This window comes from Rhipicephalus sanguineus, chromosome 4 (genome assembly GCF_013339695.2).
Source record: "Rhipicephalus sanguineus isolate Rsan-2018 chromosome 4, BIME_Rsan_1.4, whole genome shotgun sequence".
NCBI classification, from domain to species: domain Eukaryota; kingdom Metazoa; phylum Arthropoda; class Arachnida; order Ixodida; family Ixodidae; genus Rhipicephalus; species Rhipicephalus sanguineus.
Window position 1 is genome coordinate 82,469,851 of NC_051179.1, and position 13,791 is coordinate 82,483,641.

At 43.1% G+C, this 13,791-nt stretch overlaps 2 protein-coding genes across 3 annotated transcripts in view; one reads left to right on the forward strand and one right to left on the reverse strand.

Moving 5' to 3' along the window:
* Positions 1-13,791, forward strand: part of LOC119390336 (cytochrome c oxidase subunit 6A2, mitochondrial) — a 673,327-nt gene that overhangs the window by 525,678 nt on the left and 133,858 nt on the right. The window lies entirely within an intron of this gene.
* Positions 1-13,791, reverse strand: part of LOC119390329 (intermembrane lipid transfer protein VPS13D) — a 128,362-nt gene that overhangs the window by 97,558 nt on the left and 17,013 nt on the right. The window contains exons 12-23 of the mRNA XM_037657927.2: positions 11,725-11,904; position 9,962; positions 8,560-8,707; positions 7,566-7,740; positions 6,832-7,037; positions 6,012-6,234; positions 3,145-3,234; positions 2,870-2,963; positions 2,409-2,529; positions 1,930-2,061; positions 1,353-1,443; positions 405-550 (exon numbers count right to left, since the gene is read on the reverse strand). Coding sequence (XP_037513855.1) covers positions 405-550; positions 1,353-1,443; positions 1,930-2,061; positions 2,409-2,529; positions 2,870-2,963; positions 3,145-3,234; positions 6,012-6,234; positions 6,832-7,037; positions 7,566-7,740; positions 8,560-8,707; position 9,962; positions 11,725-11,904 — 1,607 coding nt within the window. The remainder of the gene's footprint in view (positions 1-404; positions 551-1,352; positions 1,444-1,929; positions 2,062-2,408; positions 2,530-2,869; positions 2,964-3,144; positions 3,235-6,011; positions 6,235-6,831; positions 7,038-7,565; positions 7,741-8,559; positions 8,708-9,961; positions 9,963-11,724; positions 11,905-13,791) is intronic.

The following is a 13,791-nucleotide window of genomic DNA, read 5'->3' on the forward strand; positions in this document are numbered from 1 at the left end:
TGATTACGTGTTATTGCATTAATCATGAACATCATCAGCCTATCTCTTTATATCCACTAAAGGAAGAAGGCCTCCCAATGATCTCGAATTTACACTGTCTTGTGCTGGCTGATTCCATTTTATGACTGCAAGTTTTCTAGTTTCATCACTCCATTTAACTTTCTGCCGTCCTCAGCTGCACTAGTAATACTCGTGACTAACCAAAAAGTGTCATTCATAGGGTACCTTCATACGGCATTCATACGGCATTCTTACGGCTTCATACGGCATTCATACAGCATTCATACGAAATCCATACGGCATTCATACGGCTTCATACGGCATTCATGCGGCTTCATACAGCATACGGCATTCTTATGGCATTCACAGCAAACGGTGTAGTATCAGTTTAATGGATGTCTCACCCTTCACTCATCCCTTCCTGCTGAAATGCTTTGTCGAGATCTATAGCCGACGCACAGGGTGAAGAGGGGCCCTGAGAAGACCAGCCAGCAGGTCGTGTTGAAGTGCTTTCTCTTAGCCTTGACAAACACATTTGCATGGCATGAACCTGCCGAACACGAATGAAGCAACTCTTAATATGGTTGTCAATAGCACAGTTTGATAACAGCAATACCCCATTGCATAGGAGTAGGCAAACTGCTTTAAAATAGAACAGTTGTAATACTGCCAGCCAGCTTGTAATTCTTTTAAACATAATTACATTTTTGCATCGGCAAACGGCCGTTTGTGAATATTAAAATTCATAAAAATCGTGCAGACATAAAGCCAGGAGTGTTGGGAGGACTTGTTGGGAAACCCATTGGGAAGTCCAGGAAAGCTGGCAGGTATGCATTAGCATTCGTGTTTAAAGCAAAAACTTTTTAAGCACACGAAAAACGGGGACAGAAGAACTAAGAATTTGACAGGACAGCGCTTAACTCACAACTGAATTTTTATTGAACAGATTATCATTTAAAAGCACTACAGAACCAATTGCACATGCGTAGTCGAACAAGAGGCTCACCTGCCTTCAGAACCAGGACAACGATAACAGCATAGTGAAACTAACAATCTTCATTTATCAACTATGCATGTGCAACTGGTTCTGTAGTGGTTCTGAATGATAATCTGTTCAATAAAAATTCAGTGGCGAGTTAAGCACTGTCCTGTCAAATTCTTAGTTCTTCTGTCCCCGTTTTTTGTGTACTTAAAAAGTTTTTGCTTTAACCATGAATGTTCACCAACTAGCCCATCTTGCCGTCTTGATGCATTAGTAATACTAGCTTAGTTTTCAGTCTAGCAATGCCTTCCCACCACTTAAAGTGTTAATTGCTCTAAACTTTAGCATGCATATGTAACAAACATCTCACCTTCTGCTCATTTACATGGGCAGTGAGCCTGGGGAGCTTCATGTTCAGAATTACACTGGGCCAGTGAGGGTCGTCGGTCGCCAGAAGACGCCTAAGCAGGAGAGCAAGAGTAAAATGTAGACAACTCACCGATATGAAAAAGAACACCTAAGTTGAAAGAAAAGGAAACGGTGGCAATTAAAACTTTTTCCATAACAGGTACACTCAATGCAGGCAAGCATATATGTGAGCATTAAGTTCAAGGACTGAGCTAGGAAATACAGAGCATAAGCAATGCTCAGCACTGCAGGCACCACCTCATAGATGCCTCGTGCACTCTGCCTAATAACATTATCCACATTCAGACATGCACACCAGCGGTGTGAGAACGTAACACACCTCCGGTGGTTATCGTGTGTGGCCCGTCATACAGCACTTGGCGACGGCAAGTAAAATGTGTTACGTCAGTTGTACATATGATTTGTCCTGCTTTACACTGCCCGCTAAAAGCAGCAAGCGATACCCACATCATATAAAGCACTAGATGATTCAGTGTTATGAAGCTTGGTATGGCATCTTCAAATAAAAGTATGCATACCGTTCGACTTGAATGGTTATCGAGAACCTGTCCAGGACGTGCATTCGGCTGGTTCCCTTCGACTGTGCAAACTTCCAGCTGTCCTTGCCACTGCCAATGAGCACCTGCATGTCTTGCAGGTTCAACGTGTACCTGATGGTGAGAGAAAACAGAGCACCAGAGAATGGTGTAATACAGCTAAAACTGTGCTCACACACAAACATGTAACACAAAAATATGTTAGTAACAACTGTGCTGAGACTTCTTGATGTGACCTCTAACCTCAAAGGAAAGAAAACTTGCACACACTCGTATGATTTAAAGACACAAGAATAAAAGATAGCATCAGTGCAAATCAGAGTGTGATATGAACGGACTAACTGAGCATGAAAAAATACGGCCAAGTCTAAGTAAAAACAATAAGAGAAAAGTTGCTGGGATATGTTCTTGCATATAACAAGCAAGGCCGTTTTTCAAAACTTTCTGGAGAGATAACTCACTTTTTGTACATATGGCTGTATATGTCTGCATCAGACATTGCAGTCTCCTTCACTGGACTTGAGACCACAGTTTCAAGCTCCTCTTGCCCAGGTGGTGAAGAGCATGGTGTTTTGAAGTCAGCTAAATGAAAACATCGTACAGTATTAAGTCATATTGTGCACATCTAGTATATCTACACCTAAAATACATAAAAACCGCTTTCAGGCCCGTCCAGATATACTCAGCACATCGTATTTCATGTCACACTGATCATGCGCATTGCCTTGTGTAGTTGTCACAGCTACACAAGCACATCACATGGCACGGCTGATAAGATATGTTACACAGACTACTTTTGTGCTAGTATACGAATGACCATCACGGCTTGGCTAAAAAAATTGTGGCCGGGCCGAGGTCATGTTCTTCAGTTGCTGTGATTTGCAACATACCCACATAAAGAAAATGAGGAATATGCAATTACCCTCGTCATCTGATATGTCTTCTACATTGGCACAAGACGCCTCCGGTGGTGCCGATGAATTTGAGAATTGCACACGTCCCAAGTCGATAAGCACCTGAAATGAAGAAACAAAAATATTGGTGAAACTTGCTTTCCAGTATGATGAAAGCTGAAGTGCACAATCACAGAAACTAAAGAATTATAAAGACGCGGGAGTTCTGACAACTGCACAAGTAATGAGTGTGAAAGTTTCGCATAATAAAAGATTTTAATTAGGGTCGACGTCACTGTCTTACCGTGGCAGAGGTGTGATCTGTGAAACTCTCGGGAACAATGATTTGCGGTGCACAGATGTCCATGTGGATGTCCCATTTCGCAATCTGCAACTGCAGCAGAGAAGTGTGATTGCACAAGTTTACTTTCATGTATTTATCTCATAACTTCTGTGTTTTCATCAAAGCTTACTACACATTAGCTCAGTGGCTTTAGCACAGAATGCAAGTGTAGAACAAAGATTATGAGCTAAGGAAAGCACCCTAGCAGATGCTGCTTTCAGTTAAGCAACCATAATCTGATGATTACTTTGCTTTATCAATTGGATGTCTTTAACAACTTCCCACATATGTAGTGGTGTTTTGCCGAGCCCTATTCCTTATTTATATCAGCTCTTCCTCAAGCGTGCATGCAACAACTGTCCTACTTTTACAAGATCATCGCATCCAACTGTCTCATGTAGCACGTAGGTAACACGTCTTCAGTTCTGCATCATCTAGCTATCCAGCTAAAGCAGGTGTAATGGTTTTTCATTCAGCCTACACATTATTCATAATGTAACAGGAAGTAACATTGTAACTACAAACATCTCGATTCGAGCACATTTATTCATAGTTATCAAGAATACTTACATTACAACAAAGTTAAACACAAGACCTGCACACTTCAGCGCTGCAGGGTTCAGCATCCTGATGCTGCACTATTGGCTATGAGAGACCCCCGAAGTGGAGAGCTCTAGATTAATTTTAACCACCTGAGGTCTTTTAACATGCGTCAATTCACACATAATTGAGCCTAATTCAATTATGTGCAGCTGTCAAGGACAGAAATAAAACTGAGCTCGGCCCGAGAACACCATAGTCGCCACACCACTGTCACTGGTACAAATTTAGTGTATGTGCTTTGTTAGCTTCCAGTTTGATTTCATTACATTAGCAGCCACCAGTCTTTACAGCACACAGCACCAATTCAGTTCTTTTGCCCTCCGCTTACTAATACCATGCTGTAACAAAAGGCGATGCAAGTAGCCTTGTGCGAATATTTAAGCACTTCGAATATTCGAACGAATATTACAGTATTCAAATTCGCTTCAAAACAAATTTACATTCCAGGAAATTTCAAAGTATTCGAAATGAACGAACAGACATATATAAACTGCATTTCACCCTGTGTAAAGGTGGTTTCACTGCAGTGGAGGTGTGCTATATTGTGAATACGCCTTTCCAGAAGAAATCTGCACTGCCGCAAAGCCCCACTTCAAGTTTAAATGAACATACAGTAAAACCTCGTTAATTCAAAGTCACTGGGACTGTGAAAAATCTAATTAAGCGGGTTTTCATATTAACCAAACATACAAAAAGCGAGATGCAAGGAACTTTGAATTACTGGAAGTAATCGGAGGTGGCCGTTTGCTGTTCCTGCTAGTTTGCGGCTACAAGGGTTATGTCTTCCAGCAATACCTGGTCGCAATTTTGCCGCTAAACCGGGGAAACGGCAGGCCTCGCTGCTGCCAGCGCAATAAAAAAAAGAAAGAAAAAGGGAAAAGAATGGTCTCGTGATCAACTGAAATGCGCGCCTGCGGAAAAGACGTGCTTCTCTGCAACACAGTGGTGACACGCAGGCAGCATGTCACCTGCTCCTCGCAGCGTCAGCGCGTCATGATGCGACCATTCGTCCATTCTTTCTGGTAAAATAAAGAATTTAATAATGACCAGTGTGACGGAATTCGCTATGTGTTCTGGGTGGAAAAGATGATCATTGAAGTTTTCGAACTGGGTTTTCGAAGTAGGCGTTGCAGACAAGTACTCCGCCAGCAGTGCAAGTACGCAAATTGCCAGAACAACCGCCATTCGGAGGTTCGCATACATTGCGAATTCCGTCAGACCACCCCTTTATTAATTTCTCTATTTTCCCAGAAAGAATGGGTAAATCATGACGCGCTGACGTTGAGAGGAGCATGCGTCATGCTGCCCGCGTGTCACCGCTGTGTTGCAGTGAAGCACGTCTTTTCCACAGGCACGCATTTCAGCTGACCACGAGACCGCCTTTTGTTTAGTTTTTTTCTTGCGCTGGCAGCAGCGAGGCTGGGATGCTTCACTTGTCACTCATTAGTATCGCTACACTGCACTGCCTTGTGGATCCTAAGGGCCATCGTTTCTGCGGATTCGCGGCTAAATCGGAATTGGGGAATGGCCCATGGCACCCAAAGTCTTCGAATTAACCGGGCTGGTACTGACCGCCGCTTCAAATTATCCACTCAAATTTACATTTCCAAATACCCGGGCCAAAGAAATCCTTCTAATTATGTGGGATTTCAAAATAACAGAGTTCGAATTAATGAGGTTTTACTGTATTACTCTCGCATCGATTCATCATTTTTTAAGTTTAAAAGCTTGTTATACCGGCTTATATGCTCGAAGTATAGTAAATTTTAAAATGTAACATATTTTATAGGTTATCACTTGCATTCTACCTGAAAGTCAAATCCTGCTGCTATTTTAAAGTTGCTTCCACTTCCCTTTGAACCAAAAAGACTGACATATGCATATGCCTTGTTTCAACTTTAAAAATATTGCGCTTGTTAGTTGGGTCATGAAAAATATGCTCATTTTCCTTTATAATATGTGATATAAACTATTCGAATTCGCTTCGACCAAATCACTATTCGCTTCGGACCTAAAATTTACTAGTCGCACAAGCCTAGACTGCAAGGCATGAAGCAGTCATGAGGATGCTTGAGCAAGCACAGAAACATGGCAAAAAAAAAAAGTTAAGTATTACTGCCGGCCACTTGCTTTCTATAACATGTACGCGTAGCGACTGAAGCTTGTACAGATCTCCAATGTACTCTAAAGACCACACAATTGCAGTGCTGCACTGAAATCCTTACAGTGCTCTCTTCCCCTTCGAGCATGAGGTCCCAGTGGTGGCGCAGCTCCTCCTTGGTGTGCTTCTTGAACATCTCGTAGCGGGTGCGAGCTGCCGCCGACAGGTTGAGGGGACCACCGGATGACGAGGAGCCTTCGTAGTTGAACAGCGTGAAGAACTGCTTCACCGTCCGGATTGTGGACGGATTGTACACCACGTCCAGGGACTGGGTATTCACTGTTAGGCTGCGAGAGAAATGAAACGAGGGGAATTAGTCCACTGACTGCTGTTACAACAGAGTGTGTACCTCAGCCTTAAGGCTTATATGTTGGCGTTTCATATGATTTCCCGGTGCCAATGCTCGTGATATCACTGCCGAGCGAAACTGCGCTATGTTTTAATGAAGTTGGATTGTATGTTTTCCCAGATAGCATGCTTTTTTCAAAAAATGTATGAAAGAGGCTCTACTATAGTTGCTGAGGGGAAGGCAGGAAGCACACTAAAAACAGGAACAAGTATGTCCATGAAATAGCCTGTGCGAGGGTTGGGCTCACTACGGTGACAGTGTTAAAGATAACTGTTAAAGTGACTGTTAAAGATAATATTACTTGTACAAGACTTCAGTCCTTTAGAGCTTCACCAATTCAACAGAGGTTGCAAATTTTATTAGTTAGGACCCCTGAATGCCTTCTTGAATACCAGTACAGTTAACCCAGTACCACTACCGAAACCAGCAGCTAAACTGCAGCTGTCAGTAAATTTATAAGCAGTTGTCAGTAGAAAACCACTTCTAGTGGGAAGCTGTGGACCTCAGAAGTACTACTTATGCACCATTCATTCACCTGTGATCAGCGTTGGATCCCAGAGGCTTTTTCTCGTAAGTGAGCTCGAAGAGTGGAACACTGGGGAAGTCCGTCTTCTGACTGTGCATCAATGAAATTCCAAAGGGAGCAGCTGACGGCGACGTGAAAGGCAGAAACTTGAAAATGGAAGGCTGTGTCTTGGTCCCATCAAGAGGCAGAGCCTTGGGGAACATGTGCACTTGTTCCTGGGAATAAAAGCAGCAGCCACCTTTCAAAATCAGGAACATGAGGGCTTGATCTCGGTATAATATTTCACGTTCATAGTGTCGGTATCAGATAACTTAAGCTCTTGCCTACATCCAATGTGGGAGATCATTAGGCTGCATTGTCACTGTAGTGCATTACTCGAGAACTAAACTAAAGCAGTCCACAGCATCTGCCCCAATTATGGCCCTCATAGGCAAGGAAAAAAGCAAAGCAAGAAGAATGCTTAGCTTCAAGTTACTGCCATGGTATCGAATATAAACAAGACAGACGTTCGGGGAAGATAGATGCTTGAAGTAATGAGATGTCACAGAAAAAAGAAATGTCGTTGGAGCCAATGTTTTGACAAGAGGACCTTGTCTTCTTCAGGACCCTGACAAAGACAAAACCCTATCAATGACTTCTCATGTCATAGTATTCAGCGTCAGCTAACTAAAGCAGGGTCATCCAAAACAATGCCACACAAAGCAAAGCAACTCTGTAAGTGTGGCAACTGTGCATAAACTCACAACAGCATGAGGAGACAGCATGTACGGGTAGGCTGAATTGGGTGCAGTGCGGTCCTGCAGATGCAACGAGCCGAGCCGAGCTGCAAAGAGGAATGATCCCAGCCGCGGCCGGCTCTCCACGTCGACGGTGACCTCAGCGAAGCGAAGCTCCACCAAAGGCTGCATGACCTCGTCCCTGGCAAACAGAGAGTCCGTGGTGAACTCAGAGAAAGCGGATGTGAGACCATTCAATCGGATAGTGCTCTCGTGATATAGAAGATCCTAGGAATGTGGAGGAACAGTGGTTGGGAGGGAAACATCGCGAACATCAAAAGACATGACCCCTTGAAACACTGATTCCAGCAGTATTCGCCAGACACCCGCTGTTAATCACTTTAATTCTCCCATTGACATTCAGCATGGCGAACAACCAATTAGGGAGTGCCAAAATATTCCTACTGGGTTCAAGTGGATAATAAACTAAGTTATATTCCGGAGTTTCACACGAAAAACCAAGATGTGATTATGAAGTATGCTGTAGTGGGTACTACGGATTAATTTTGACCACCTAGGGACTATTTACTGTGCACGTAAATCGACGCACATGGGCACTCTTACATTTCACCCACATCAAAACGCGGCCGCCATGACTAGGAATCAAATTCTCTTCTTCGTGCCTGGCAGCACAACAACATAGCTGCTAACTTACCACGGTAGTTAAGTGAATACTAGCTGACTATCTATGTTTGAGTGCTACCTAGTACTGCACTGAAAATAATTCAAACCTTGAGATACCTCACGCACCTCAACCACTTCCATGTTATCCACACTCCAAAGCTATATCACTCTTAGCTCTCAACACAAATATGGCAGTTCTTGATAAGACAAATGAAAGCTATGCACATACACATGATAAGCAATTAACCACATTTTCAGAAAATACTTGGAACAAGCCAGCTAGCTTTGCGTAGTAAAAGTGGCACTGAGTAGCTAAAACGTTTTTTTTTCTACTCACCCGGCTCCCATGTTTGGTGCAACCCGATGTCGCCCAACCAGTGTAAGCCCACACTGACTGAGTGAGAAGCAGACCCTAGCAAACACAGCATCTCGCATCAGGAATGTGTCCCGGTCGACGCTGTCCAAAGCATCGAGGATCTCCTCTTCTGTAAGAACAAGGTAGGGACATTCTGTTTGAACGAGTTCTCAAGAACACCTCAACAAAAAATAGTGACAGATGTTCAGTCCAAATAACAAAAGGTTAAGTTGGGTAGCTCTTCATGCCATAACTATACCGGGAGAAATCCCCTGAATGGGCTAACCAAACAGTGAGGTAAGAAACTTCATTAACAACCTCAGGTGCATTTTGCACTGGCATGACATTACTCGACACTACAGGCTTTTCAGGCCATACAAAGCAAGTTATGACCATGCCAAACCACAAACACCACCTGCCAGTTGCCGCTGGCAATTGAAACAGATATAATGTGCATCACTGACTATAAGAAGCTTATCAGAAGCTTCAAACAAACAGAATATTATGAGAACTAACAGACAATAATGCCAAGGAAAGTACAGGACATGTTATTTGTAGTAATTAGCATTAGAGCTGCGCGAATAGCAAAATTTTGGGTGCGAAGCGAATTCGAATTTTGAAGTGTGAGTGCGAATCGAATGGAATCTTTTTCGAATATTTCTCGAATATTTCTAGAATATTTTTTTAATACTTCGAAACGAAATCGCAGAAAAAAAGTTAGGACTCCTAAGCATATTCTTATGAGATAGCAACATGAAAGTTTTTCTTTTCGCTAGGTTGATGAAGCACTATAGAGGTGGTGTTTCATAGTTGTCTTATCAAGAATGAGGCAATGTAGAGGCCGAATTGTATTATGTACATGATTTGGTGCAACCAAAGTGTTGCCGACAACACTTTACATGTTATAGGCAAAAATGTCATTTCCTCAGCCTCTCCTCCTCTTTCAACTTCTGTGGAAGCCCAACTGACGTGGCAGACAAGGGTCTGCTCCCTTCAAGTCCGGAGTTCCAAATCTGCTTCGTAGACGTCGATATATAAGAACATCTGAAATTCTGGAGGCTAAAAAGCTTCGGCTTCCGATTTTTCGGACTTCCTGCCCAAATTTCAGGTCCAAAACAGCATTAAATGAGCCCCCAACTCTGCCACATCTTCCATCTCCATGTTGGAACCAACGTTTTCTTGAGTTAATACATATGCGACCGTAGCGAAGCTTGAAAGGCAGCTTTGCCGCAATACCGGGTGTGATGAGGTGAAGCATATTGAAACCCTAGGGACCACTTCTAATCGGACGTTGACTGTCTCTCGGCTAAGTTCGACCGTAATGGAGTTTGAAAGGCAGCTTTGCCGCAATGCTGGGGTGTGATGAAGTGAAGCATATTGAAACCCTAGGGACCACTTCCAAACGGACGTTGACTGTGTCTTGGCGAAGTTCGACCGTAACGGAGCTTGAAAGGCAGCTTTGCCGCTATACGAGAGTGTAATGAGGTGAAGCATATTGAAACTCTGAAGGGGTCACTTTCAATCGGACGTTGATTGTATTTGCTTTTGGGAAGTTCGAATAGTTCGAATAGTAAAATTCCAGTGCGAATTGAATCGAATAGCAAACACTATTCGAAAAATATTCGAAATTTCGAATATTCGCACACCCCTAATTAGGATATAAAGGTGAAGAAAGTAAAGTGGACGAAAAGATAACTTGCCGCCGGCAGGGACCAAACCTGCGACCTTCGAATGACGCATCCAATGATCTACCACTGAGCCACGGTGGCGGTCATCCTCCCATCCACTTTTTGGGGTATATATGTGCATTTAAACCTTGGAGTGTTAGTCAGCGCCGATCGCAGCCATGGCGGTGACATGGCTGCGATCGGCGCTGACTCGCCGCCATGGCTGCGTCAGCGCCACTTGCTGCCATGGCTGCGATCGGCGTTAACACTGCAAGGTTTAAATGCACATATATATCCCAAAAAGTGGACGGGAGGATGACCGCTGCCGTAGCTCAGTGGTAGAGAATCAGACGCGTTATTCGAAGGTCGCAGGTTCGGTCCCTGCCGGCGGCAAGTTATCTTTTCGTCCACTTTACTTTCTTCACCTTTATATCCTAATTACTACAAATAACATCTCCTATACTTTCCTAGGCATTATTGTCTGTTAGTTCTCATAATATTGTGTGTAACAAAGAAAAACAAGCCCTTGAAAAGTCACCTTCTTTCCTTCATTCAAACAAACAGGTAGCATAACCACTTCATTGCAATGAACATCAATGCATACAGTGGAACAGAGAAAGCCGGAGTGCACACTGCAGGAATGTTCAAATGAACACGGCTCCCTAATTAACAAAATATGAATGGATTAGGTTTCCAGAGACACAGCTACATTGCACCAGGGCTGTGCAGGTAACCGCATCGCAGCGACACTTGCTGTGAACTGGATTGGTTGTCAGGTGACTAAAATGAGCACAATCGTTACATTTCAAGCAAAGACCAAAGCACTTTGCAAATGAGTTCCAAGGTGGCAGAAAGGTTATGAAAGGGATAATTGAGCAACCGCCCCAGAAAGGCGTTGGTCCTGGGTTCAATCCCCAGACCAGGACGAATTTTCCTTCATCTAGAAGCTTTCCTTGCTGAGAAACCCATATGGATTTCCTTGTGGCTTCGTGCCAAGTGGTTGTCAATTATCCTTTTCATAACTAAAGCACTTTGCAGTTTAGATGGAGCAAAATGTCATTCTTTTTTATCTGTTGTTGAAAGAGTACTGTGCAATAAAACTGCCTGCTGCTATCCCCTTTTCCTTCCATTGCAAAACTCATTTACATAGCATGATTAACGTGGCTAAGCTTTTCAGGCCATTCAGCTTTTCAGCCTGTTGAAGACTACATGCGAACATGATCTTTTGATTTTGTTACCGGCGCAGAATTTGTGTACTGCCATTTCCTCATGCTGAACTGTAACAGGCTAGGAAGCCTGGCCAAGCTCTGGTGAGCTTTTTCTTCCCATTCCCTCTGCTCTGTGAAGTGGAAAATAAATAAAATGAAATAAAATTAAATGAAAATAAGCTGCATAAAGCTAGAAAATGGAAGTGCAGGAACCTTAATGGGCACACCAAACTAAGGTGAACATATTAAAATATGAGAGCTCAAATGCACACCAATCTGGTTGTCAGCGATGTGCTGATGGATGAAGCATCGTCGATGTCCGATGCCTCGTCCTCAGTCACTTCGGCTGAAGGTGGCTGCGACGCTTCGTCCTGCTTCGTGTACCAGCCAGTCCAGCCGGGGAACCAGTACTGCAGAACGCCCTGACCCCGGGGCTCAGAAGGCCAGGATGACTGCATGTGTAATAGCAAAGAAATGTTAAGAATCACAAGCTACGAGAAAGTGATTTTTTGAAACATAGAAGTGAAACCCTGCAAACGTTGGTCAACTCTAAACTCCACAGGAATGGATAAACCAACAATTATTTTGTGTCTCGGAGGTCAAGAAAGTGTAATAATGCAACTTCGTACACTGTTTTTCTTTTTCCATGTTTCCTAAATATATACTTTTGCTAAAGCAAAACAAGCTGAAATAACACAATAGGCAGAACACAGATGTGTCAACCACCATTAAACATAAAGCAAGCTTTTGAAGATAGCGGAACTACGGAGAAGAAACAAGGTGTTCAAACCATGCTTTCATAATAGTCTGTGTGTTTACAGACTTGACCTTAAAGGGGTACTGACACCTTTTTTCGAAGGTGTCTTTACTCTGCCGTACAAATCTCCTGTATGCAGAGACGGCTCTGAGCAAGTGTGAAGCTCAGCAAATGCAGATAAGATATTTGATTTTGATATTAAAGTCAATTTTTCCATGGTGCACCTACTGACATCGACACTAGCGTGACGTCAGGCTACAGTACAAATTCTGGTGACTTCACGCAGCACTCTGGCTAGTTGTGATGACGTTAGGTACCAAAACTTCCAATATGGCCGCTTGTGTGTCACCAACGGAGCCACGGTGCGGATGCAGCCGTGGAAACGTCACGATATGTTGCTCGAGCACGTGACGAGAAGCTCATACCGTGTTGTGACGTCAGGGTACAGTAGGAACCGAAACCAGTTTTTAAAAACAGACTGTAATTACTTTTACAGGGCGCACGAGCGCTTAGCACTACCTTTTCTAGGCACTTGAGGGCTTGACCTTTCATTTGACACAAAAAAACGACAACTGAAAATATTCGTGTCAGTACCCCTTTAAGGACAAACAGATGTCCTGGCCTAACTAGGACTTCAATGTTCCTTCATATCAAGCTTGTTTTTGCAGACAAATTTGAATAGGGTGGTATGCTGACAAGACGTAATAACAGAACTCATAAAAAACTACAGCAATTCACAAGAGGCGGCTTGCACACATTGAGTTCTCTGCAAGAATCCTGACAATCTTTACTTACATGTTAAGGGCTGTACGCAATAGTTCACTGTCTGGATAAAAAGTTAACTCAATACATGTCTCGTATTGTGCCTTATGCCTCTGTAGAAACTGTGCTACTAATGTATATAAGACAGTTGCATGCCGAGTACAATGACTCTGCTCCTTTCTTAGTGTTTCCTCAGGTTAAAAGTAGAGCTGTGCGAATAGCAAAATTTTGGGTGCGAAGCGAATTCGAATATTGAAGTGTGAGTGCGAATCGAATCGAATATTTTTCGAATATTTCTCGAATATTTCTAGAATATTTTTCGAATACTTCGAAGCGAAATTGCAGTTAGAGAGGATTCCTAAGCATATTCTTATGAGATAGCAACATGAAAGTGTTTCTTTTCGCTAGGTTGATGAAGCACTAGAGGGGTGGTGTTTCATAGTTTTCTTATCAAGAATGAGGCAATGTAGAGGCTGAATTCTATCTATGTACATGATTTGGTGCACCAAAGTGTTGCTGACAACACTTTACACATGATAGGCAAAGATGCCATTTCCTCAGCCTCTCCTCCTCTTTCAACTTCTGTGGAAGCCCAACTGATGTGGTGGACAAGGGTGTGCTCCCAAGTCCGGAGTTCCAAATCTGCCTCGTAGACGTCGATATATAACATCTGAAATTTTGGATGCTAAAAAGCTTCGGCTTCCAATTTTTCGAACTTCCTGCCGAAGTTTCAGGTCCAAAACAGCATTAATTGAGCCCCCACCTCTGCCACATCTTTCATCTTTATGTTGGAACCAGCGTTTTCTTGAGTTAATACATT